The following is a 26,662-nucleotide window of genomic DNA, read 5'->3' as shown; positions in this document are numbered from 1 at the left end:
CTACTTTAAGATGTGTGGACTTCAACTCCCAGAACTCCCCACGGCTGGCTGGGGAATTCTGGGAGTTGAAGTCCACACATCTTAAAGTGGCCAAGGTTGAGAAATGCTGGTTTAAACACTTCTTCTTATTTGGGCAATTGATTATTCCTGGATCTGTTTTGCATCTTTCTGATTTTCCAAATATTCCTATCCATTAAGTTCGCATAACCATCAGAAATGCACCAGATTCAAATGATGCCCTTAGTTCTTCCCAATAAAGGGTCTGATTTCCTGCATCTCCAAGCTAAGCTTCTCTCCCTTGAGCTTTTCCAGGTGAACTCCCAGAATTCCTGGTAGCGATCATACTGGCCAAGGCATTCTGGGAGATGAAGGACACCCATCTAGAAGGGCCCAGGTCTGGCCAAGGAAAATCTGTACGGTCTCCCTCTTGTTTTCACAATAATTCTTTTCCCAAACAGAAGGAAACTCCTTGGCTAGCTTTTTAAAAATCATTTTTCCTCTGCTGTTATTTGCCTGTCTTTTGCTATCCAGCTGATCCTGGAAGGAACGGGACAAGAAAAATCCTGGAATGGAAGAGATGTAATTTTAGCATTGGAAACTACAACTGCTTGGAGGTTCTTCCCGTCTGAGTATCTTAATGGCACCCTAATGGATGTAGAGGAACGAAGGAATGGCCTTGAAGGACAGGAGGAAGATCTGCAACCAAGACAACAGTCAGAAAAAAGAAATCTGAGTCCAGGGCAGAACTGTAATCCGAGGAAGCGTCTCAGACAAGTTCTCCTGAAGTTAAAGGGAGGGAGGGGGGAGTACATTCAAACTCGCAAGATTCTGTTCCTATAACTTCACAATAAAACTAGTCCTGACCTATGTGGCACTGGATTTCTAATCTTGTCTGCCTCGAAGGGCTGACAATGATTTGGCTCTTAACTGCAAAATCCAAGTGGGATTTTATTACAAAAGGCCCCTCCCCTTCTTCCCTTACCCTATTGGCTGTAACAGCGAGGTTCTGCAGATTCTGCAACGCTCCGATTTCCGCTGGTATGCAAGTCAAAAGATTGTGGCTGAGATCCAGATACCGAAGTTTCCGGCAAAAGAAAAGCTGGGTGGGGATCTTCTCAATCTTGTTGCGGTTAAGGTAAAGGCGCTCCAGGTTGGTCAGGTTGCCAATCTGCACTGGGATGTAGGCAATTTGGTTGTACCACAGTTTAAGGCAAGTGAGGCGATGTAGGTGCTGAAAGCTGATGATCTCTTCAATGGTCTTGAGGTTGTTGTCTTTGAGGTCAATCTCCTGGAGGTTGTGGAGGCTGAAGATAGAGTGAGGGATGCGCTCCAGGTCGCAGCGGATGAGTTCCAACTCTGTCAGGTTGACCATCTTCTTCAGGCTATTCAGGACCATGAGCTTGGTCCCTTCATTGTTGATGGACAGTTTCTGGAGATGGACGCCAACGTCTGTCACCACCTGGGGCAGCTTGGTCAAATTGCTCTTTAGCCTCAACACTTTGAGCCTCTTCAACTCTCGCAGACCGTCGATCACAATGTACCGATTGTTTTCGGCACTCAAGTTCCCCGTCAGATGGAGCTCTTCCAGGGTCTTCAAGCTGTAAATCCACAGTGGGATCTCCTTAATGTCTGTGAATTTGATGTGTAAGGATTTCAGGTTTTCCCGTAAGAAGGCAAGGGCGGGGGCCTCTATTTTGGCCGCGGTGTGGTACAGCCATAGTTCCTTGAGGCTGGTGAGCTGAGCGATGCTGGGGGGTATGGTGACATCAGGGATGAGCTCCAGTTTTAACACCTCCAGCTCGATGAGGTCAAAGACCGTATCTGGAATGCCACTAAGCATGAAGAGGTGCAGCTCCAACTTATCCTGGGAGTTCTTGGTGATCCTCTGCCGCAGTTTCTCCAAAGTCCACTCGTTGTTGAGGTTCAACTGCCTGAGCTTGTTTTCGCTCACTTCTGAGAGGAAGACAGCGAAACGCTTCGAATAGAGGGGGTCGTACTGGTCGATAAGATGCAGCATGAAGGCGAAGTCATTTTTCACATCGGGGATGTCGCTGTAGCTGCTCTCCTCCCGGATGGACTCGAAGGAATACTTCTTGAGGGACCGACGGAGCATCCACCAGAGTGTGTACATGCAGATCAGGCCGTAGAGGATCACCAGGCTGATGTAGAAGGAAGCCAGGATCTTGAAGAGGGTCGCCAGGGGGTGAGCACAACGATACATGCGATAGCCAGTCAGGCTCTCAATGTCCACTTTGCAATCAATGTCAAAGGTGATGTTGTTGACATAGTAGACAGTGTAGGAAATGATGAGGATGAACTTGATCACCTTGATGATGGTTTGCCTCATGTAGAGGCGGTAGACAATGTCCCCTTCTTCCACGTGCGTGCGGAACTTCTTGACCTTCTCAAACAGTGCTTTGGCTTGTTCTCCTTCCTTCTTGTCCAAGACGCCGTTCTCCGTTCGGTCCACGATGCCTTGCTCGATCCGAGACTTGGTCCTCTGCAGCATTGGGGCGGTGGCTTCCACATCCTCACTGACGTTGGAAGATTTCTTATCCATGGAGCCGTTCATCTTCCCAAAGGCTGGCTTAGGATCGCTTTCTTCCACCACCGTCTCGGAGAGAGCCCTTGTGGTCCAAGGGGAGTCGAAGCATTTTAACAGAATGGAGACAAAATGCTCCAGCTTGGAGCTGGTCCTTGGAAACTTGAACCAGAAGTTGCTACAAGCCAAGAAGATGAGTGTGTGCAGCAGGACTAGGTAAGGGAAATATTTGGCAAACCAGTGAAGGCGATTTTCATAACACACAGCATCCACGTAGTTGTACTGATGCCGGTCAAGATCGTATTTGATTCCCGTAGGCCCAGGGTCCAGGGGTGACCCCAGAGAAGCATTATGGTAATTTGAGTCCAGGTTTGCGGCCGTCCATTCGCGGAAAGAGTCGTTGCAAGCATCTTTGGTAACCCATTTGCAAGGCAGACAAATCATTTTGTCCTGGGTGACTTGTAGTGTCCCGCCAAATACTGCAATCATTAACATCACAATGGAGATGTAATCTGTAAAGACGTCCCACCAGGGCTTCAGGATGCGATACGCCGGCTGGGTATCGGCAAAGTAACGCAGTTCCGTGACGGGAATCATGGCTCACCTGAAAAAGAGGGAAAGCGGTAAAGAGATGTGGCCAACAGAAGGAAGTGCTATTTGGCATTCAAAGGGTCTGAGGGAGGATTGGCGTGTTAAGCGGAAGGCCCACTTCTAACCAAAGCGACAGGCAGGCAACAGGTCTCTGCAAATGTATCTGCTACGCTGAGTAAGATCCTTACAAAATGATTGCCGTGCTGGATTTGTCCACTTCAGCGTCTACTCAGAAAGAAGAAGACAGGACCAGAATATGCCCCGTCCTTCTTTCTGTCCCATCAGATCTGAACCGCTCCGCCATGGACCTTTCCAACGACATGCTGGACTGAGTCACCCGCTGTTTTTTTCTTCTCCAAGAATGCCTTATAAGGGACTCAGGCTTCCTTGGAAATAAAATTGAAAGGCGAGGGCGGATGCTTTGTGTGCAGCTGGCTGGTTTCCTGTTTGGCTTAATTGTGTTTAATTAAAGGTTCTGGAAAAAAACAACAATCAAATGCAGGTGGGGCAGATATCAAGGGAGGCATCCGGAGGCCTACTGGTGTCTACGGGGATTATGGAAACCTGGAAACCCTGATGGATGTGACAACTGGAGAATGGGACCAGCTTTAACTATTTAAAAAACTAGCATGGAATCACAGAAGCATGCAGCTGGAAGAGCCACAGGGATCATCTAGACCAATCCTGGCCAAACCTGACCATTCTTGGAATGGATCAACTCCCAGGAAGAACTTGCAATGTTCTCATCCCTTCTAGCTAGCCCAACCAGTAGATGACTTGAGATGGTGACAAAGACCTTCTCAAAGGCCCATCTTAGTCCAGCATGTTGTTCCTCATAGTGACCTACCAGAAGCTTCTAGAAGGCTCTTGGTGGACTTATGGAGACCTTCTCCTCTCCTGTTAATGTTCCCCTGTAACTGGTTTTTGGCAGCACACTGGCTCCAAGCTGGAGCGTAACACTTGACAGACCGGTCCTCCATGAATTCACCCACTCTTCTTTGAAAGTCACCCAACTGAGTGGCCACCACACATCTTCGGGGAATTGATTCCGTGGGTTCATTATCTACTGTATGAAAAAAGCCTCCTTCTTTCAGTTCTCTCCTTCCAATTAACTTCACGGAATGGTCCTATTATTTGGAGAGAGGGAGCAAATGTTCTCTGTTTCTTCTTTCCCTAGGCCAGGGGTTCTCAAACCTTTTGGTTTCAGGACCCCTCTACATCCTTAAAAATGACTGAGGACCCCAAAGAGCTTTGGTTTATGTGGGTTAGATCTATCAATATTTACTGTATTATTTATATAAAAAAATAAAAATTTATCGCCGCCCTTCTCCCAAAAGGGACTCTGGGCGGTTTACAATAAAACATAAATAAGAAAAATTAAATTAGAATTTATTATTAGTATTAGAAATTAAAACAGAGAAATTTTAAAATATTCATTTATTTGACTTTGTGGACCCCGAAAGGGTCTTGGGAACCCCAGGGGTCCCAAGACCACATTTTGAGACAATTTTGCACATGTTGATTTTGTCCCCTGTCCATCAGCTTTTTCCCAAGCTAAAGAACCCTCAAGTCCTAGTCTTTTCTCATAAGGAAGGTATTCAAGCATCTTGTCCATTACCACTTCTGCAACCCCAGTTAGCAACTCTTCTGCCACTTACATGAAACTTGGCAACGGTCACCCATCTCTCAGATTCCACTGCCAAACTGCATTTATTTTGTTTATTTATTTTTATCCCGCCTTTATTAGATTTTCTTAATATCCACTCAAAATCTGCTTTCCTGTATCCTAAATCCACGATTCCGTGTCCTGTACTGAACAAGAGCAATCAGGGTCTGAATTCTTTTGTGTGAGCTTTTCCACATCCCTCAGAGGAAGGACAAAATTGAAAGCAATTTAAGAAACTAAATCAGAAGTAGGAGGGTGCTTGAGTCACTCCCCAGCTCTTTTGGCATCTTTGTTTACAAAGGACCATCTTTAAAGAGGACACCAATTCAAAGCAAAGAAAGAGAAAAACAAACTTTCTAGCAGCCCTTGCTGACTAGCAAAGCAGGAACAGAGGGGCCAAAAGTGGGACTTCTGGGGAAGAAACAGCAAACTGAAGATGACTGTGGTGTAATAAAGAGCTGGCAAGTTGACCAGCTCTTTTTAAATTCCTTTCTGAACAAGGGGAGAACTTGGGATCGCCCACAAGTACTCCAGACAGTTGCTCCTCATGAGGAGACCCCAAGACAGCAATTTCTGTGGGGGGGTTAGAGGTTTGGGAGATGAGAGAATAACCATCTTGCTCAAACCACAGTTGGTGCCTTTGAAAGGACACTAAGTTTGCATCCTTCTTTTTCTAATCACTTCCGGACATTGCTTGTTAACTGGTTTTCAACTATTAGGAACCTTTGGATCAACAAATCTGAAAACACCGGATGAGTTTCCTTCAATCCTTAGTGAAAGACGTTTTAAATACAAGTTAAGGACTTAAAAAAAATTGGGGGTAATAAACAGCAAAAGGGAAAAGAAATCAAGCGTTGGACATTATTTGAAGGGACTAAAGATCAAGATTGTTAAAAACAAAAGGAAGGAATATAAAGTTGGTTTATCTGATCAGGGTTAAAAGAGAGATGTTGTACACAGAAGACTGCAGAAGGAGAGTTAAAGAAAGCGTCAGCGTAAGAAACTGGGCTGCTGGGGTGGGTGCAATTAAAAATCTAGATGGATTGGGTTGGGTTTTTTGTCTATCTCATCTGGATGCCTGGAGAGGCCAGTCTCAAAAGCTGCATGCAAATTGGGTTTAAAAGGGAGAGCTGATCAGAATTTCAAAGGACACAGGAGGCTATCTTATTCAGAATTAGACCTGGTCAATCTTGCCCGCTCTTCTCAATGGGAGTGGTTCTCCCAACTTTAATTTAATTCAGATCCTTTAATTCAAGATGCAAAACCTTCTGCGGGTTAAAGGATTTGAGCAGCCTGCCTGAGGCTGCCCTTTCAAATCTACATTTCACTGAATTAAACTAATTTGACTGAACTAAAAGCACAGAATATCCTCCTTTGATTGTATCAAAAATTAGCATTTGAACACCACTATTAAGATATTCTCCAGCAGCTGCACCCAAGACTTTCCGGGAACTTACACAGCCCCAGGGAGTTCAGGTTACACCCCAGTCTTAATGCATGTCTGGCCTTGGTATGAGGGTATTTCTCAGCTAAAACTACAAGGCAACTAAAATCCACTCTCAAAACGGCTTTGGCCAACCGGAGCTGTAAGTGGTCTTGCAGTGATCAGGCATCTGCAAGAGGTGTGTCAAAAGGGAGAGGAACCGCTCGATGGGGTTTGGCACGATTGGGCACGGCAGTTTTTTCTGCCCTCTTGGCTGATCTTAGTTTTTGGGCACTGACTGCCGTTGCCAAGTTAATTAAGCAGCAGTAGATGGAAGGTTGGAGCCATGGCTACTCAAGACAAGGATCTCTGAAGGAGTTGCAGAAAAGGAGGAGGAAGGAGGCCTCCCGCACAGGAAAACTGGGAAGAATGAAGTGTGTCTGAGAAACACAAGAGAATTTGGTAGCTGACAGAGCAACATTCACAATCCGTTGTGCTCATCACCAGCTAAAAAAGCCATTATAGAACTGGGGGGTATCCTGACCCCTGCAAGAATCTGTGTCTTTCTTGGGGTAATTACATGAGCCCAGCGTGGCACATTCTCATGTAGCCAAAGCAACCACAGATACATGAAATTGGCAGAACTTTGGTTAATTAGACAACAAGCGGTTACTCACTTCAAGGGCAGGTACCCATGGTAATGGGCGGGGCACCAAGCTGTTTCCCATGCTGGCTGGGATTCGAAACCTTGTGCATCAAGAGAACAAGCAACATGGAGGTGTAATGGTCTGTGGGAATGACCTTGGGAGACCGAAGGAAGAGCCGCAGACTAGACAACAGTCAGATAAGAGGCAGCTGAGCCCTCAGAAGGAAAAGCGGCATGGGAAGCATTTCAGAAGGGACCCTCCCTGGTTTTCCGGAGAGTAAAAGGAGAGGAGGAAGATTCTGTCAACGTAGCCTGACAATAAAGATAGAGCTACGACTCCTGGACTTCTTGTCTGGACTACCTCAAAGGGCTAACAGGAGGGAAGGACGGGTGAGAAACTGAGAAACGCTGCGGTCAGATGTAGCACCTTCAGTCTTTATTATGCACAGCAGGGGGTGTAGTTGCTTAAAATGAGCATAATACTGTGGGTTTTTTCCATCAAAGATCATAGAAAATGCAGCCATCGTACCTGAGACCCCCTCCCTCACTTTCAGGGCATTTTTTAACCCAAAGTTAAAAATTCTCACCCACATCAACTTAGCCATTCCATGCGCTGGATGAACCGACCCACAGCTCACGAAAGCTTGTGCCCCTTAGTAAAATGTGTTAGTCCAAAAAGATGCCACAGACTCCTCCTAATTTTCACCCAGAAGCATAACTCAGTACACAATTCTAAACAGAGGCCTGGCTCGCGCCGTGCTTTAGGATATCGTCGTCAGCTACGATTTGTTCAGCCGCAGCTTAATGGACAAGTCACAATCCGTGCAGCTGTGTAACTCTCTCTGCCACAAAGCACCGTTCACTGGCTGCAACGGTGGGCTCGCACAACCCACTCTGCCCCAGCCGAACAAAACAGATCATGAAGTAGCACATTCTCACAGTTTCACCTGGTTTGGTGAAGACATCAAAACTGGCCGGGTTCACACGTAACAAAAAACAAGAACTATAAATTCTGGCTTAGAAACCACAATGCTCTAAGCCCAAATCTGACAAACTGCATCCTCACTTTGAGCAACAGTATGTAAGGCTGTGATTTAGGGGGGAAAAGATCATATAGATTCAAGTAGTGTTAATCTGCTCTATTAATACAGAACAGTGGTTTTTCAACCTTGGCCAATTTAAGATGGGTGGACTTCAGCTCCCAGAATCCCCCAGCCAGCCTTGCTGGCTGGGGAATTCTGGGAGCTGAAGTCCACCCATCTTAAACTGGCCAAGGTTGAGAAAACACTGGTATAGAACCACAAGATGCCAAGAATTGTATCATTTATTATTAATAAATGATACTTAATAATAAACTAGTCCTAAGTAGTTTATTACCAGAAAACACTGGTACAGAACCACAAGATGCCAAGACTTAGGTATCATTTATTATTAATAAATGACACTTAATAAACTACTTAGGACTAGTTTATTATTACCAGAAAACACTGGTACAGAACCACAAGATGCCAAGACTTGAGTATCATTATTAATAAATGATACTTAATAAACTACTGAGGACTAGTTTATTATTACCAGAAAACACTGGTACAGAACCACAAGATGCCACGACTTGAGTATCATTATTAATAAATGATACTTAATAAACTACTTAGGACTAGTTTATTATTACCAGAAAACACTGGTACAGAACCACAAGATGCCACGACTTGAGTATCATTTATTATTAATAAATGACACTTAATAAACTACTTAGGACTAGTTTATTATTACCAGAAAACACTGGTACAGAACCACAAGATGCCACGACTTGAGTATCATTTATTATTAATAAATGATACTTAATAAACTACTTAGGACTAGTTTATTATTACCAGAAAACACTGGTACAGAGCCACAAGATGCCAAGACTTGAGTATCATTTATTGTTAATAAATGACACTTAATAAACTACTGAGGACTAGTTTATTATTACCAGAAAACACTGGTACAGAACCACAAGATGCCACGACTTGAGTATCATTTATTATTAATAAATGATACTTAATAAACTACTTAGGACTAGTTTATTATTACCAGAAAACACTGGTACAGAACCACAAGATGCCAAGACTTGAGTATCATTTATTGTTAATAAATGACACTTAATAAACTACTGAGGACTAGTTTATTGTTACCAGAAAACACTGGTACAGAACCACAAGATGCCAAGACTTGAGTATCATTATTAATAAATGATACTTAATAAACTACTTAGGACTAGTTTATTATTACCAGAAAACACTGGTACAGAGCCACAAGATGCCAAGACTTAGGTATCATTTATTATTAATAAATGACACTTAATAAACTACTTAGGACTAGTTTATTATTACCAGAAAACACTGGTACAGAACCACAAGATGCCAAGACTTGAGTATCATTATTAATAAATGATACTTAATAAACTACTGAGGACTAGTTTATTATTACCAGAAAACACTGGTACAGAACCACAAGATGCCACGACTTGAGTATCATTATTAATAAATGATACTTAATAAACTACTTAGGACTAGTTTATTATTACCAGAAAACACTGGTACAGAACCACAAGATGCCACGACTTGAGTATCATTTATTATTAATAAATGACACTTAATAAACTACTTAGGACTAGTTTATTATTACCAGAAAACACTGGTACAGAACCACAAGATGCCACGACTTGAGTATCATTTATTATTAATAAATGATACTTAATAAACTACTTAGGACTAGTTTATTATTACCAGAAAACACTGGTACAGAGCCACAAGATGCCAAGACTTGAGTATCATTTATTGTTAATAAATGACACTTAATAAACTACTGAGGACTAGTTTATTATTACCAGAAAACACTGGTACAGAACCACAAGATGCCACGACTTGAGTATCATTTATTATTAATAAATGATACTTAATAAACTACTTAGGACTAGTTTATTATTACCAGAAAACACTGGTACAGAGCCACAAGATGCCAAGACTTGAGTATCATTTATTGTTAATAAATGACACTTAATAAACTACTGAGGACTAGTTTATTGTTACCAGAAAACACTGGTACAGAACCACAAGATGCCAAGACTTGAGTATCATTATTAATAAATGATACTTAATAAACTACTTAGGACTAGTTTATTATTACCAGAAAACACTGGTACAGAACCACAAGATGCCACGACTTGAATATCATTTATTATTAATAAATGACACTTAATAAACTACTGAGGACTAGTTCATTGACTGCAATGGCTGGGTTCACACAGCCCATTAAATTTACAGCAGAACGCTCCAGGGCAGTGTCTCTCAACCTTACCAGCTCTGAGCTGTGTGGACTTCGACTCCCAAAATTCTTCAACTATTAGCTCAGGGTTTGATTTTCTTCCCGCAGGGACCCATCACTCCGTCTTTCTTTCAGAGTGGTGAAGACAAGAAGAATTAAACCAAACCACTCTAGGTCCATAAATACGCATTCAGTGACAACTAGGCCCGCACAGTCTTTCAGCACACACCGTACAGCCCTATATAGAGCATTGCATGTCCTGTTAAATAAATCACAGCTTTCAAAACTCAGAAGCTGAACTACGGAGTACGGGGGAAGAGAGAAAAGCTGTTTCAACCAGCCGACAATTTCGGCTAGGTCAGCCTTATTTATTTAAACTTACAGCTGCAGGAAACGTGTTCCCCTTGTGACCCAGTTTCATTTTCCAGGACAACCGATTTCATGCAACTCGGAAGGCTGCTCAGAATGGCGTCTTTAATTTTCAAGGTCAAAAGAGAGCCACAAAGAGGCCCCTCACTTATGTTTCCGCTATAATGAAACGGGCCTGAAAAGCAGCTTCTATCCAATTCGTGGTCTGGACAGTCTGAAAATCAGTCCCATTAATAATGCTTTATCGATTAGCCATAAGGCTGTATCAGAATACAACAATTCAGAACAGTAAGACGACCAGCTATAACAAGATGGAGTGTTGTTTCCTCTTGTTGAGATGGGCGGCTATAAAAATAAAATAAAATAAAATTCAATTCAGAATACAAGACAGAACTAAAAAGGAAATACGGATCATATTTCTGAATCAGCCTTACCATTTACTCCAATCAGATCCAAATGCGCAGTCCTCAATTCTTTTATTTTTAGATTTTTTATCCCGCCTTTATTATTTTTATAAATAACTCAAGGAGGCCAATATACAAAATACTCCTCCCTCCTCCTCTTCTCCCCACAACCACAACCCTGTGAGGTGAGTTGGGCTGAGAGGGAGGGACTGGCCCAGAGTCACCCGGCCGGCTTTCAATTACAATTGAAACTGCTTTATTCGGATAAAGGGCCGCGTTTAGTACTTGGGTTCTGGCCACGCGTTAGTTCCATTTGAAACCAAGCCTATTTTCCCTGCTGCAGAAGTTTTAAGTACCTACAACTTCAGAACAGGGATTCTTCTTTTATGCCGGCATCTGTGTTATGGCACAGCTTTACAGAGGACTCTTCAGAAGGAAGAGGTTGTAAACCTATCTGCAAAACCTTCTGAATTTTGGTTCGGCGGTTCATCTAATTTTCTTCCTCAACTTCGCTGCATCACTTCCCCGGCTGGGACATCTTACCTCCCGGACACACAGCAGCCGATTTCGAAAAGTTCAAAACTTTGCCCAGCACTTATCCGATTTATAAACAGCGGCCTCTCTTTCTGCTAAAGCAGTGGGTGGGCTGTTTCTCTCAAACGCACCTGCATCGAGCTGAAATGCAGCTTTTTTGTTGTTGTTGTTGTTCTGGCACCAGAGAGAGACGGTGAGAAGTTCTTGGGCCCCGAAAATCCACTCTAGCCATTCCATTCCTCCTAGTCTTTTTTTTTTTCCCAAGTAAGAGTTGGCTTGTTTTTTGAACAGAAGAAGTGGGAGAAAGTTCTCAAACTTCTGAGCTGAGCAAAGTTCTCCCGGGAACAAGCAAAACCTGAAGATTTGGTTGGAAAAAAATAAGTAAACGAACTCCCAATGTTTTTAGCACCGTTCTGAAGGAGTCACAATTCCGGGATTTTGCACAGCCATCCTAGAAGAAAGAGGGGATTCAAGGGCGTGTTGGAAAGCTCCAGAAAGCAGCATCCAGAGTTACACTTAAATCTAATCTTAGGGTGCTGTCTTCTATGTACTTTCCACAAAAGTATGACCTGGTGAGTCCTTGCCACGTAAACAACCTTGCTCTTTGTGCAACCAAAGTATTACTATTTGGGTCAATTAAAAGGTTCCAATGCTGCGTTTGCATCTGTGTTGTATTTTTGAGGTAGCATCACTTCGGTGGATTTTTCATCCTCACAACAAGTCTGCTAGGTAGGCAAATTTATATCCAGTGGCATTTCTCAAAAAGTGCACTAAGTTATAGTTTGACCACAGTTTGTTGAGTAAGTTACAACTGACTGTGTTTGCCCAAACAGTAAGCCAGAAGCTGCGGTTTGCAAACCACAAAGCTGGGTTCATTCAACAGGCAAAGCTAAAAGAAATGAAGAACGTTACGTCTGAGCCTGGTGTGAATCCAATCAAACCTGGTTGGCAGTTCAGTGGGTGAGACCAGCCAGTGGGCCTAGCTCACGGTTCAGAGCGTTGTGTGAACCCAAACAATTGGGTTAACTTATCACATTGAACTACAATGTGATAGGTTAACCCAACTGCTTGGGTTCACACAATTGTTTGGGTTCACCATGGTTTGTGGTTTGCGGCTTACTGCGTTGGGCAAACACAGTCAGTTGTAACTTACTCAACAAACTTAACCACCCCTCGGTGTGATCCACAACATGGCCAGGGAGTTTGGCCCTTCTTAGAAGTCAACTGGATACATCTGATCTCAAGATCAGAATGGGGCAGCTGGGAGCTGGCTCCAAGTGGACCCACTTCTCTAACAACTGAGATGAAGATCAGCAAGATCAGCAATAGAGACGCTTATGTCCTTCACATGGACCACTCTTGCTTTGGGGAAGCTAATTCAGCCCATGTTCCTCCTGGTCCTTCATCCTGTTCTCCAACTGCAGCCAAGAGAATCCTTCAAGCAAGGTCCTGGCACAGTCACATCCTTCCTCTGTGGCTTGCAGGAAGTGCTCTGCAGAGGCCCACAGCCCAGAAATCTGGAGGCTGAAGGCAAGAATATTGTGGTGCTTCGACAGGCTGAATTTCTTGCCAGCAACAGACGTGCAACATGTCAAACTTGATGTGGCTCCACGAACGTGGACAGCTTGGAAAGTCCCTAAAATAGTGGCCATTTAGTTGTGCTTGTTTCACAGCCATAGACCAGAGGTCAACAAAACATACCATCCAAAGAAAGAGGAAGAACAGGGTAAAAATAATAACAAGCTTCAGCAATTAAAGAGTTTAAAATAAGACACATCCTTGAGATCTATAAAAACCCTTTACACTTACAGAAGATGGTGGAAGAAATTGGGACGTGTAGACTATGAATACTTGCTCACATGGTGGCTATTATACTATCCCATGATAAGGCAGCTTGTTTGGTTGAGCGGTAGCTTGGTGAGCTGCTTGGTGGTTTGTACAAACCAATTTAGAACGGAGGGGGTTGTCTGAACCCTGCCAAATCATGGTTAAATCTATGCTGGTCTTTGACCGTAACAAAGATTTGATTTGATGGCTTAGCACAAGGAGCACAGAAAACTGTCTAAGAGCATCTCAAGGGCTTTTATGACACAGCCCTGATAGCAACTGAGATTCCACTGGGATGATAAAACCACAGTTCTTGTCACAGGAGATCAATTTTGAAGACAAAAATCATCAACATGCTAGGTGAGTCACTCAATGAACTGAGCTACCATTCTATGTTTCTGCACACCTGACCTGTGTGTGTGTGTGAAAGAGAGAGAGAATCCAGGTAATGGGGTTAATTTGAGAAGTCACAATTCAATATATTACAGATTAACCGTTCTGCAACCTTAGCCCCACAGTCCCAAAGGCATTCTCATGCATTAAAAGGGCAGTTTAATCGCATTCTTTTCACTTTTTTATGAGATGAAGAATTAAAGGGAGGGCAGGAACTTCCCCCTTTTGGTGGGGGGAAAGAGGAGACAAATCAGTATCAACTCAGGTGAAATAACCTGGACAGGTAAGCTTTTTATTATCAGCTGCCACGCTACACTTCGGAAATTCAGCCTCCAACAGGTATGAGTAATGATGTGATGGGGCTGTGTTGAAACTGTCAACCTTTCTCCATTTGCTTTTTTTCTTTTTTTAAATAGGTCAAATCTATGGGAAGCTTAACACACCAACTGTTTCCCCCTTTCGTTAAAAATAAATAATAAATAAATAAATATCAGCTTGGTTCAATCTGCAGGTAGAAAGGGATCTTGGGAAGTTGCCCCAAGGTGGTGCTCCCCCTCGAGAAGACAGCGCGGACTCCCTAACGCAGCATTAGACCCTTTCAATTGATCCAAGAAATTGCACTTCAGTGGCAGGAAGTGCTGTTTACACAGCAGGGACTCACCAGGGTGCGGTTTTTGGAAAGTGCATAGAACATGGCACCATAAGATTAGACTGCAGTGCAACTAGAAGCTGCTTTTCAAAGCTTCCCAACTTGGTGCCAACACGCCCTTGAATGCCTTTCCCCTGGCACACCTGGGCACAGCCCAGAAATTTTCTCCAAGGCATCCCTGTTCCCTCCACCCTGTGTCAGAAATCCATCAGATCAAGCGGCTTGACGTAAGAGCCAACTACAGAAAGATGGGTGAGACTTTTCAGGAGAGTTTTGGCCTCTCCCAGAAACAGCCAAGTAGTAGATCTTACACGCAAAGGACTGCTATGGTTGCCAATGCTTAAAAGATTAGCAAAGGTTTCCCTAGCTGGGCATCTACCCTCACCACGATTAACACCGTCTAGCTCATGCACATCCTAGTTAAGTGTGGTTTACTGAAATCATGCAACTGGCTGGGTTCACATATCATGCTAAGCCAAAGAGTGTGGCCTTCAACTCCCAGAATTCCCCTGCCAGCCTGGCTACTGCTGAGAATTCTGGGTGTTACAGTCTACACATCTTGAGGCCACTCTGCTTGGAGGACTAGTTTATTGACTGTTATGGCTGGGTTCACCCAGCCCACTAAATTTACAGCAGAACACTCTAGGGCAGTGTTTCTCAACCTTAGCAACTTTAAGATGTGTGGACTTCAACTCCCAGAATTCCCAGCCAGAGGGGCTAATATGTTTTGTTTGATATGTGCCGTTTTTGTCTGGGCTGTCTGTGTGGTTTTAGGTTATCTGTTTTCATGGGTTTTTTGTTCAGTACGCCACCCAGGGTCCATGGGAGTTGGGCAGCTATAATGAATTCAAGCAATAAACAAACAAATAATAAAAACAGCCCTGGACAGGAAAAGGCTGAGCCAACGTCTTGCAATTTGCTGCTTTCCCTAACAATTCAATAGCTCAGTTTGCACCCAGTGCTGCAGTCTGATCATATATGCTCAAGCTGACCATAAGTAGACAGATTTGTGCACATTAAGCACAGGAAACATGTTTCAGCTTAAAGCAAACTGACCCTTAAGCTGGAGCCTGTTCCAGAAGCGTTCTCCTCCTTCCCGAAATTCGACTGGAGGGGCACCATAAGGGGCAGGCGGCCGTGCCCGAGACGCACCGATGCAACGACGCAGTCACAAAAGCCGGCCGTGCTGCTTGTGCTGGCTTATGAATAAGGAACATGCCGAGTCATCGTGCTCCGCGCGTCCTTTCCAAGGGCTGCATTTTTACAGTTCAGCTGGGAAAGGAGACAGGTGCGGCTCAGGACAGGCTAGGATGGCAATGAAGGTCATTCGGCTTCCCAGCATTAAATCAGGATCTGTCCCAAGTCCAGCACTTTTTTTTTTAAGGGTGGGATGCAGGGCAATTCTCATCTTCAGCTCTGCAAACTCAATGTGCACAGCTGAGGGATCAGATCTCTACACTGGGGTGCTCATGTCTTCAGCTGAGAAGAGGGAGGCGAGGGAAACTGAGGCAGGAGAGGAATCTGCAGTTATTTATTTCGGTAAAGAAAGCATTCAGCAGACAACAAAGAGGCCACAATGGGCAGGAATCCAGTAACTTGGTCACAGTAAAAAATTCGGCACCCAGAAATTATTTTCAACCTCCCAGGTTTAGGAAGAAAAGGTACATCAATGAAACTGAACTGCTGAATCAATGGCCACGTGCACCCAATTGTGGATTACCCTTTTATCCCTTTTCCCCTCAACATCATTAATTTGTGGTTCCATTATACCGCTAATACTTTTTCGCATGTACTGTACTGTATGCTTTTTCTCCTGTTCAATTAATTGAGTTGGTGAAAGCAAAATAATTTAAAAGCCTCCGTCTCTCTAGAAGCCAGCCTCCCCCTGTCCAGGAGGCAAGGGTTTTGTCTGGGCAGCAAAAACGCGGCAAAGGAGCCCCTTTGGGGGTGCCGGGGGCAGGAAGGCGAAGGGAGCAATGAAAGAGGCGAAGGTCCCGTTGGGCTCCCCACCCACCCCATGAATGGGAACGCCAGTGAGGACGGAGCAAAATTGGAAGCCGGAGGGAAGGAACGGGGAGAGCGTTTCTAACGCTGAAGATTTTCGCTCACCTATTCTCTCTGATTTTCTCAGACGCGAGTTCTGGAATGCAGATGCGCCGCACATTCTAAAATCCAGCAATTATGACATTAAAGACGCTATTTTTTCCCAGATCGTAAGAGACAGCCTTTTACACTTTTTAATGCCCTCTGAAGCAGCTTAGGATTGAGAGGTATCCTAGAGCATGAAAAAGTTCTCAGCGTCTATCCCCCCCTTTTTAACTCTCCTTCCCAAATTTGCACCCAGCCGCCAAAAGATTCTTTGGAAGCCAACCACGTGTTCCTTCAAAATATACTGAATTAGCATGGTCTATATCCGTGTTTCTCAACCCCAGCAACTTTAAGATGCGGGGACTTCAGCTCCCAGAATTCCCCAGCCAGCTGGGATTCCACCTTCCCTAATGGGATGTTTTTGCAGAGCCGAACGCACGCGCATAGAGAGGTGCCAGAAGAACACAAGCAGCTTCCCACTTGCCCTGTTTTACCTCTGTTAGGTGTTAATAGTAGTCAGTAATTAAGGAGAGAAGCTGAGATTTCTCTGCTTGAAGCAAATCTAAACGGAGCCTTTAATTTCCTGGCACCTTTTGACAGCGCCAAGCGATCTAATATGGCTCCTTGGCGCAGACACAGCTTCTCATAGAGCGAAGTGGTACTAAGTTATGACTCGCTTGTATAACTCTTTACAAAGGAAAAAAAAGAATTCTTGGTGTCGTTCCTCTCCTCCTTTACACACAAAATAGAGCCGTTTTTCATACAGTGGCATTCTCCTTTTGGACCCAGCAAGGTCTCTGGGGAAGGAGGGGTTGTCACGAATGCATGACTTCTGGAGGGCGACCAGTTGGGGAAGAGCTTAACCAATAACCCTGCTGCTTTCAAAACAGCACCGCAGAGTAGTTTCAGAGTATCGCACCAGAGGCTGTTATTCCAGAAACTGTAATTAATTAATTAAAGTCAATGCTTTAACGGAAGGATGAGCCCTCTGCTCTCAAACACACGCAGGGTCATCCCAAGGGCTGTCTTAGGCGTTGGATGGAGACAGCACGGACTGAAGAGGGTGACGGAAAATGTTGCAATTTGGGGGCAGGGAACCTGCTCAGGAATTTCAGGAATCGCCAAATTCCAGATGGCCAGAGGCCGGAAGGTGGTGATCCAAAGCCGCAGATGCTCCCTTTAAGTGGGTTCGACCACCACGCTAGGCCATAATCTGCTGTTTGATTCAAGGAACCACACCTGACACACTGCATTCAGTACAAAGCCGTGCGACTCACTTAGCGGGTGACAACGTCACAGACCACCTGGGGCTTGCTGCAACACAGGAACCCTGCCACGGTGGTTTGCAAACTATGGTTTATGGCTTAGTAAGATGAGAGCCGAGGAGGCCAACCGGGCTTGTTCAACAAACCAGGGTCAACCAAACCAGTTTAGAGGATGGGCAAAAGTAACAGTTGGCGTTTCCAGAAACATAGAATGCAACCCAGTATTGGATAGGAGAGGCAGGGTAGGCCTTGTGTAAGGAGGGGATACCCCACCCAAGGCCCCATCATCAAATTTAAGGACAGACCGCTTGCCCCACCCGTCTCACATCACTGGGGAGGCACCCTCTTCTACCAGTGAACAGCTCGCTCGCTCACCACTTTCTGGTTTCAAAGAAAGGAAAGGATCACATTACCAAACCGGTCATTCCCGGGTCCACCGGCCCCTCCTGAAAAAGACACTGGCCTTCCTCTCCGTTCTGCTATCTGCACTTCAGCAATCTGTGCCGGAGCTCAAGGCTGCTGGCTGGAGAAGGGTCCTGAGTTGAGAGGCACTCCCCAAACGCCATGGAAGCAGCTTTCCTGAAAGAGAGGGAGCATGCATTGATTCATGCATTTCGCAGGGTGTGTTTTCAAAGCAAATGCTTGGCAGAGGTACAAAAAACCAACAGCAGGGCAGATTTGATCTCCTAATGATTTGTTACAGTGTGTTTTGGGGTCAGGGCCCCCTGATAATTCTCTGAACAACCCAGGGGGATCGGTCCAGGGCAGTGTTTCTCAACCTTGGCAACTTTAAGATGGGTGGACTTCAACTGCCAGAATTCTGTGCTGGCTGGGGATTTCTGGGAGTTGAAGTCCACCCATCTTAAAATTGCTAAAGTTGAGAAACACTGGTCCAGGGGTTATAAAAGGTCTGCACTCTTCCCCCCTGCCCAACAGATGACAACAGATGACGACAGATACCCTTTCTTGGAACATGGCAGATTATGGCTACATCTCAGAATCAGCAGCACAAGGGTTGAGCTGTTAAAGGTGCCCAGGTTGGAAAGGAAATCCTTGCAAAATATCACGGAGAGAGTGGTGTCTGCTGGGTAGAGTCAAAAAAGGCAAGACGGCGGCCGCAATGGAAGCTCTGTCACAGCCGCCATCTTGCCTTTTTTCACCACCCCCTGCGGAGACCCCCATACACATACAATCCAGGTCTACTGCAAATCAATTGCATAAGATGAACTAGCTCAAGTTATGGTACAGAATGGTCAATCTGCATTCTACCTATTCTGCAGAGTTTAACATTTCTCGCATGTCCTTCTCATTTACCCATTAATGCAAAAATCTTTTTAAAAACCCAAAACCACTTTACAACAAACCACCGAGCAAAGATGTGTTCCAGCTAGCAAGTCATTTTGACGGCTCTTCCTGACATTTCCCAGCTCCAAGACATCCTTGGTTAAATGAGGATGGCAGAACCGTGCCGAATAGCTGGATTTACAAATCACACTATGGTTTAATCATGGCTTGCTAAGCCACCATTGGACAGGTTCACACAAACAACCAGTCAAACTGTGGCTTGTTAAACTTTGGTTTCATGTATGTAAGCCATGTTTTGTTATGTGTAAATTCAGCTATTCTGGCTTACACACTGCCCAGAGTTTCAACAATTTGTATGGTTGCATACAAGTTTAATAAATTATTATTATACACTATACCATGGTTGGATGGCAAACGCAGGCTGTTGGTCCCCTCTGCACTAAACAATTAAAGCTTGTATGATTCAAGTGGCAAAACTGATTTTAAATTCCCCCAGCACAAATTCTGAATATTAAAACTGCTAGGTGGCACTAAAAAGCTGCAAATTATCTTCCCATCCAAGGAAAAGATGACAACCAGGAAGAGATCAACCACATATAAAAAAGACAGAGGCAGCCTGAATCTCCATTTTTAACAGATGCCAGCTTGGGAATTCTCCAAATGCACGGCCTTCAACTCCCAGAATGCTCGGCACATGCCCAAGTCACCAGGGGAATTCTGGGAGTTGAATTTAATGATGGAGAAGGTCATGCCAGGTTAGCCCAGTGTGGTACAAACAGAAGTCAATGCCTACAAACTGGCACCTTGAAGCTATCCATTCCCCCCAAAGAAAGATCACCCTGAATCTTAAAATAATCCCCTCCAGAAAGGAAGCCTTAAACAAAATTCCCATCTGTCTGCCTCTACTTTGAATTCTCAGCAAATCTAAAGTGATGTTCTCATTTTAAAGATTTTGGGGGACAATTTTATTTCAGTAAATACAGCATGTCAAAAATTTCCAGCAGCTCAGTTTAAGAAACAGTGGTTGACCCCCAAATGTTCAGAATGCCCTGGGTGGCACCTGAATGCTCCAAGTGGGTCCGCACTTTCCACTAACCATGATTAATCTTTTTTCAGTAAGCCACCTTTGGCTCAATTCATTCCACATGCTAAGCCATAAAGCTGGGTCTGCAAACCACGATGGTTGGATTTGCACACAGGCAGAGACAAAAGCAAAGGGAACCACATTACGGCTTAGCCTGGCACACTATCATTTGTTGCAGAAATGTCTGGTCACCCCTGTCAAAAGCTGACATGAACAGCCTCACATTCTGAGTTTTACCCGCTCTAAAAAATGGTTTCTTTTGGGGGTCCTTGTGCAGCATAAAGGCAACACCCCTTTTCTGCCCCTCAAGAGGCATTAAGATATACTGCTTCTGAACATGGAGCTCCACAGAGGAAGCCATCACAAAATCATGAGGTACTAATGGATTTTTCTTCCATAATTTGGAAAGCCAAATCAACTCTGGCGATCAATGGGGGGACAGATGTCGCAGCCAGATCACCCTCACATTATATGATTATTACTTTATTAATTTATTTTACATAACTTTATTGTATTTTATGCCTACTTTTTAGTTTTATTAATAATTATAAGTTTGTGTATTGTTACTGTAGTGTTCTCTGGCCAAGAGGCTGTAATAAAGGTTTTGATTTGATTTGAAAATCACCTAAGCCAGAGGCTACAAAAAAATATCCCAGCAACCAACTCCAAAAATCAAAGCTATGTGCTACCCTTGGTTCTCTTCTGAACCTATTTTATCTGGTGAAATAAATGAAGTTCTGGAACAAACTGCTTTTTCCCCCTTTCCTTTTCTTGCCCCACCTATTTTAATGAAGACCTTTTATGGAATGTTCTTTTATTCTGTTGTTTTTACAATGCTTGGAGGTGTTTTGGTAAAGAAAGGGGCAAATGCCATTAAACGCATAATAAATGCATCAAGTCAGTGCCCTCTTCTTGCGCTGGACTGTGAATTCTGGGAGTGGAAATCCAACAGGTGAGGAATTCTCTTTGTGAAGAAGACATGTATCTTTTCCACACAACATCTCCAGGAATCTGGTAGCACTTTTTCTGACCCACCATTTTATCAAAAGGCAGAAGGTTTCTGGTGCGTCTGACGAAGGGATCTGCAGCTCAGAGAAGCTTCGGCCTTTCATTAAAGTTGGTTAGTTGGAAAAGGGGCTAGCAGACTGAATTTTTGCCCCCATAGGCGAACGTGGTTCATGCAATGCTGCAAAATTATGCGCCCAGCTTCTCGCTCCAGACAACGTGACCAACAACATCCTTTCGCCATTCAATTCCTCTCTTCCAGCACCTTAAATTGCTGCCCTTCTCCAGCAGCCAAACAAAGGAACACACCCAGCTGCAAAATATTTTTAAAGTTCCCCGAATCTTCTATCTCGTCCTTCTGCGCCAGGAGAAGCCTTGTTTTTCCTTCATCCTCGTCTTATGGACATTTTGGCATTCTTCCTGGAATGACAACACTCGGCTGTGTTCCTCTTCCTCCCCCCTCCCCAACTCCAGGGAGAGCATCACCCCAGATGAACCACCCGAAGGGATAATGAGCGCATTTGCACACGCATGCACGCACACAGAGTTCCAGGCTCGAATCGAGCAAGGGCACCAGCACAACAGAGCCACAAGTCTAGGGCGTCTTCAGCCACCAAGGCTTTGGAATGAAAACAATTGCGGGTTACCTTTGGCCACACAATTCCCAGTTAGTCGCCAAGTTGCCTGGTTTTTTCCCCCCTTGCCTTAAAACCTTCCCACATCCACATTTCTACCCCAGCCAGCCACCGCTGGTTTCTCCAGTCATTCCCTTCGTTCTCTTGCCTGCTCCACCCAGTTTCACCGTTCTGGGAGTCTCGATTAACCCCCACCCACCCCTCAGGCGTCCAGGCCTGGCCCCAGCTCTGAGGTCCCCTTCCCCCCCATAAGCCCTTAGCTGGGCCATCTTTGAATTTCTTTCCATCTCTGCCCTCTTTTGCCACCTCACACCCCCACCCCCACCCCCGCTCTCACGGCAGGGACTAGTAACATTCCCAGTCCTTTTCTGCTTTGCCACGATTCTTCTGCCTGCCAGGCAACTCCTCCTCCCTCATCTGCACCCACCCCTGCCTTCTTGAGCTGCCCGGAAGGCTCCTTCCTGCTGCGCCCCCAAATCCAAAATTCCTCTCTAAAAGTGGCAAACTTTGGGACCTCCGTCCACCCCTTCCTTGCCCCGTTCAAAAGCAGAACGGGAGGGGGGCTGGCTCTCTGCCTTTCCGTATGGCCCCACAAGGCTGCCCCCCCCCAGCTTTCTCACCAGCCCCCAACATGCGAAGCGGCCACGACCCCCCTGCTGGTTTGGAGGTTCCCCTTCGCGAGCCCCATTCCCCAAACTGACCTATTTTCGGTATCTTTCGTTCTGGGCCTGCCTTGAACCCCCCCCCGGTCTGGGGCACCCCGAATGCCCAGCGCTCGGGCACACAAGGCCCGGGGGGGCCTCTGCCCAGCCCACGCTTTGCAAACAGCCCCCTTCCCGCTCCCCGACCTTTCGCGCGCCTCCTGCCCCCCGCCCATCTCGGGGCTGCTGGCCAGCTGTGCCGAAGGAGCGGAAAGCCCCCTCTCCTCTCGGAGCCCCCCAAATCTCCTCTCCTCCACAGTGCTGCGCAACCCAGCGCCCCCCGCGCCGCCCCGCGCCCCCCTTCCCAGCGCCACCTTTCCATATGGACCGCCCCGCCCGCGCATCCCTGCAGGTCTCCTCCAGCTGCCCGCCCGCGTCCCCGCAGGGCGTTCGACGAACCGGGTTCCCGAGCCCCCTCTTTACAGCGGGGCGCGGGAGAGCTTCATCCTTCGGCCAGCCTGCTCGGCTGGCATCAAGCCGGCCAGGTTACTAGTCCTCTTGAGGCTTCCCTCTGCCTCCCGCCCATGTGGCTGCGCTCAGAACTCCTCCCCACACCGCCGCCGCCAAGCCCCGGCTGGCCCCCACATGCCAAGCGACCCGCAAAACCATAAATTTGGGGCGGGGGTGGCAAGACGCCTCTTCTCCGGCGCCAAAGAGACGAAGTTACTAGTCCTCAGCGGTCCTGAGCCTCCCCTCGCGCACCCCTCCCTCTCGGGGAGGCAGCACAGCCCGGAGGAGGGGCGCGAAGAGGCATGTCTGCGCGTGCGGGACTCCCCTCCCCTCGCCCCCAGCCCCATATCTCCCTGAGCCAAGTTCCTAGTCCTCGTGGTTTCCAGATCTGACCCTCTCCCCCACGGAGTTGCTAGTCCTGTTTGGGGGGCTCCTGCCCCTCCCCTCCGCCTAGTCCTGTTTGGGGGGCTCCTGCCCCCTCCCCCCCCGCCCTTCCCCCCGCACCCACCTGGTGGCGCCTCCAGCGGCGAAGCCCCGTCTTTTGTCCGCCCCTCAGTCCCTCCTTGCACCAGTCGGCGCCGCCCCACCCCGGAACTGACCTCACCCAGCCTGCCTGGGCATCCCCCGTGGCGGCGGCGGCGGCGGCGCCGGCGGCGGCGGCGGCGGACGACGAGCGTGCACAACCACCACTAGACGGCGCCATCTTAGCGGCGCTGGGCGTGGCTTCGACGCTACGTCCACCCAGCGGCGAGGCGGCGCGGCGGCGCCGCCCTCTTTGAAAAGGGCGCGCGAGGCCGGGCAGGGAGGACGGTGGTGGCTGCCATCTTTGGGGCGGGCAAAGTCTCGCGTGGCGGCCATGTTGGGTGAGGGCTCAGGCCTCTGCTGGAACTGTGGGTGTGAACCCCTGAATACAATCTTTTTGCGGGGGGGCAAAATGCAATCAGTGCAACTGATGCATCTAATGCAATGATCTAATGCAGGATTTCTCAACCTTGGCCATTTTAAGCTGTGTGGACTTCAACTCCCAGAACTCCCCAGCAGCCATGCATCTAATGAATGCACAGAGACTATGATATGATAGGGGTTTAAATGAATTCAAATAGATTTTCCCCTCCCTTTTGCTTTATTTTATTATTTCGGTGCAATGCTAAAGAACAATAAAAATGCATATCGTTATAAGGCTGTACTGAATATACCATGATAAAGTAATGCATAATCGGGATTCAAATGAATTAAAGTGGATTTCTCCATTTCTTTCTGTTTATTTATTAGTTTGGGGCCATTTTGTCGCCACTAAATTATAATGAGCAGAAATAATAAAATGGCATATTATTTTAATGATAATGATATCCATTATACCAACATGAATTAAAATGGATTTTCCCCTTGCTTTTGTTCATTTTTTAGTAAAGGGCAACATAGTGACTTAATTATAACGAGCAGAAATAATAAAACGCCTATTATTGTAATAATAGAGTGAATATACAGTGATTATATAAATTAATACATAAAGTAATAGGGATTGAAACGGATTTTTCCCTTTTTGTTTGTTTTTTAGTAAAGTGCAATGTATTGACTAAAGTATAATGAGCAGGAATAGTAAAATGCATATTAGTTTAATGATATAGTGAATATACAGTGATTATACCAAGTAAATAATACTTAATAGGGACAAAAATGAATTAAAATGGATTTTTCCCTTCCTTTTAATTTGCTTATTTTTTAGTTTGGTGCAATGTAGCAACTAAAACATAATAAGCGCAACTAATTAAAAGGCAAATCAATATAATGATGTGTTGAATATACAGTGATTATACCAAGAAATTAGTGATTCAAAAAAACTACAACAAAAGGAAAAAAACAGATCCATATAATATGAATTAATAGGGAACTTGCTCTGTCCTTTAAAATATTATTAAATCTAGTCCATACAGATGCATACATATTTCAACAGGGCACTGTCCTTTTTACTGTTTTATTAAGTAAGTGATATCTTTTGGTGACATGTCACAACCACAATATAATAAATATAAAAATAATAATGCAAAGTAATATAATAATATTAATATACACTGATTATGCAGGCAGAAAATAAATTAGTACTAACAGTGATTAAAGTGAGCTAAACCTAGAGGAAAAAAAGGGATCCATAAAATAGTAATTACTATAAAATTGGCTTGGTCCATTAATACCTATATGTTTTTATAGGGCACAGTCCTTTTTAAGAGGAGCGCCTGGTGAGGATTTGGAAGGGAGACCACTAGGAAATCCCATTTCAAAACTAGACAAGGAAGCTCAGAAAAATCATCCAGAGTAAAATTGCCAAGAAAACAATAGAGATGTCTTCAGGGTCACAATATTTGGTCACAGCAAGTGGCAATTTTGAAAAAGGCTAAGCAGAGCCAGGCCTGATTAATATTTGGATAGGACACCTCAAGGAGATCCCAGGGTTGCAGGCTAGATGGAGAAGAAAAAAGAAATCAGAGTAGCCATACGAAATCACTTTTGCTTTGGACAGACTGGTTTATAAAGTGAACTGTGCACATTGGAAATTATGCACATGCGGTATCTCAATTTGGTTTGCTCCTAACGCCCACCTCGTACAATTCCCAGCGCATGTTTTGCATTTTTATAATGGTTGTTATAACTTTTATTTCTAAGCTGCCCAGAGTCACTTTTACACTTTACACTTTTATAATAAATAATAAACCAAATAAATAAATAAATATACTCTGCCTCTCAAGTCTTAAAGGAGCAGACCCAATAAATCCAAATATTAGCAACAGGGGCTGAAACAGCGTTGGCCAAACCAAGAAATTCATCCAGATAATGAAAGAGACCTAACTAGGACTGAAGCAGAATTTTTCCTGTAGCAGATTTGGTTTTGTGAGTTCAGTCACGGACTGGTAATCATCTGGAGTTTTCTTTCTGGAATATATTAATGTTGAGCTCTATCACCCCGCCAGAGCCTGCTTTTAAGACCCATGTATTCCATGTGCTCCCCGGTTGCAACTACAGGTAGTCCTCACTTAAGCACTAAGTGAACCACGTGGTCATTAAGTGAATCACATGGTTCCCCATTGATTTTGCTTGCCAGATTCCGGCTGGGAACGTCAAAAATGGCGACTGTGACCACGGGATGCTGCAACGGTCATAAACGCAGACTGGTTGCCAAGCACCCAAATCGTGATCATGTGACTGCGGGGCTGCTGCAGCGTCATAAATGTGAGGACCGGTCTTAAGTCGGTTTTTCGGCACCGTCACTAAACGAATGTTCGTTAAGCAAGGACTACCTGTAGCTGCTAACATTTCTGCAGACTTCTAACCTTGGTTGCATTTGCTTTGTTTTAAACGACAGTGAAAATCCCGTCCCAGAAAGCATTGCTGAGTGGGATGAGTAACACATATTTCACAGCAGGAGAAAGTCCTACTAATGGTGGCTATATTTAGTAACTGCGTTTTGCAATTTGGAGAGCTGGTACCCAAACAGATAAATACTTATTTCCTCAAGATGAACCCAAGATAGAGAGGTAAAACCTGGTTTACTGTTGAGTGGGTACCAAAACATGAATTGTTTTGCTTTCTTGGGTTCTCCCTGTGAAAACGGCTCCAAATTAATCTTTACCAAAGAGTAAATAAGATATTCTCTCCTTCCAGATTGTTGCCGTTCATCCTGGATTGTGAAAAGGTCTTCAAGAAACTCATCCATGTGTTTGTTGATCATTACAGTCTTGAGCCAAAAGCCCCCAATTCTCTTTATTTTGAATGAGAGATGT

General features: G+C 45.1%; 1 protein-coding gene across 2 annotated transcripts in view; it reads right to left on the bottom strand.

Annotated features, from left to right (window-relative positions):
- The window catches only part of LRRC8A (leucine rich repeat containing 8 VRAC subunit A), a 33,641-nt gene extending 10,158 nt beyond the window's left edge, over nucleotides 1-23,483 (bottom strand). The window contains exons 1-3 of one of the 2 annotated variants that reach the window (XM_063316050.1): nucleotides 23,395-23,483; nucleotides 18,120-18,285; nucleotides 983-3,146 (exon numbers count right to left, since the gene is read on the bottom strand). In XM_063316050.1, coding sequence (XP_063172120.1) covers nucleotides 983-3,139 — 2,157 coding nt within the window. In that variant the 5' untranslated portion in view covers nucleotides 3,140-3,146; nucleotides 18,120-18,285; nucleotides 23,395-23,483. Of the gene's footprint in view, nucleotides 1-982; nucleotides 3,147-18,011; nucleotides 18,074-18,119; nucleotides 18,286-23,394 lie in introns of those variants that run through there. The other variant, XM_063316051.1, reaches the window with a different exon arrangement.
- Between the last annotated feature and the right edge of the window lie 3,179 nt (nucleotides 23,484-26,662).

Source organism: Candoia aspera, chromosome 16 (genome assembly GCF_035149785.1).
Source record: "Candoia aspera isolate rCanAsp1 chromosome 16, rCanAsp1.hap2, whole genome shotgun sequence".
NCBI lineage: Eukaryota > Metazoa > Chordata > Lepidosauria > Squamata > Boidae > Candoia > Candoia aspera.
This window is presented reverse-complemented; position numbering and strand designations above follow the sequence as displayed.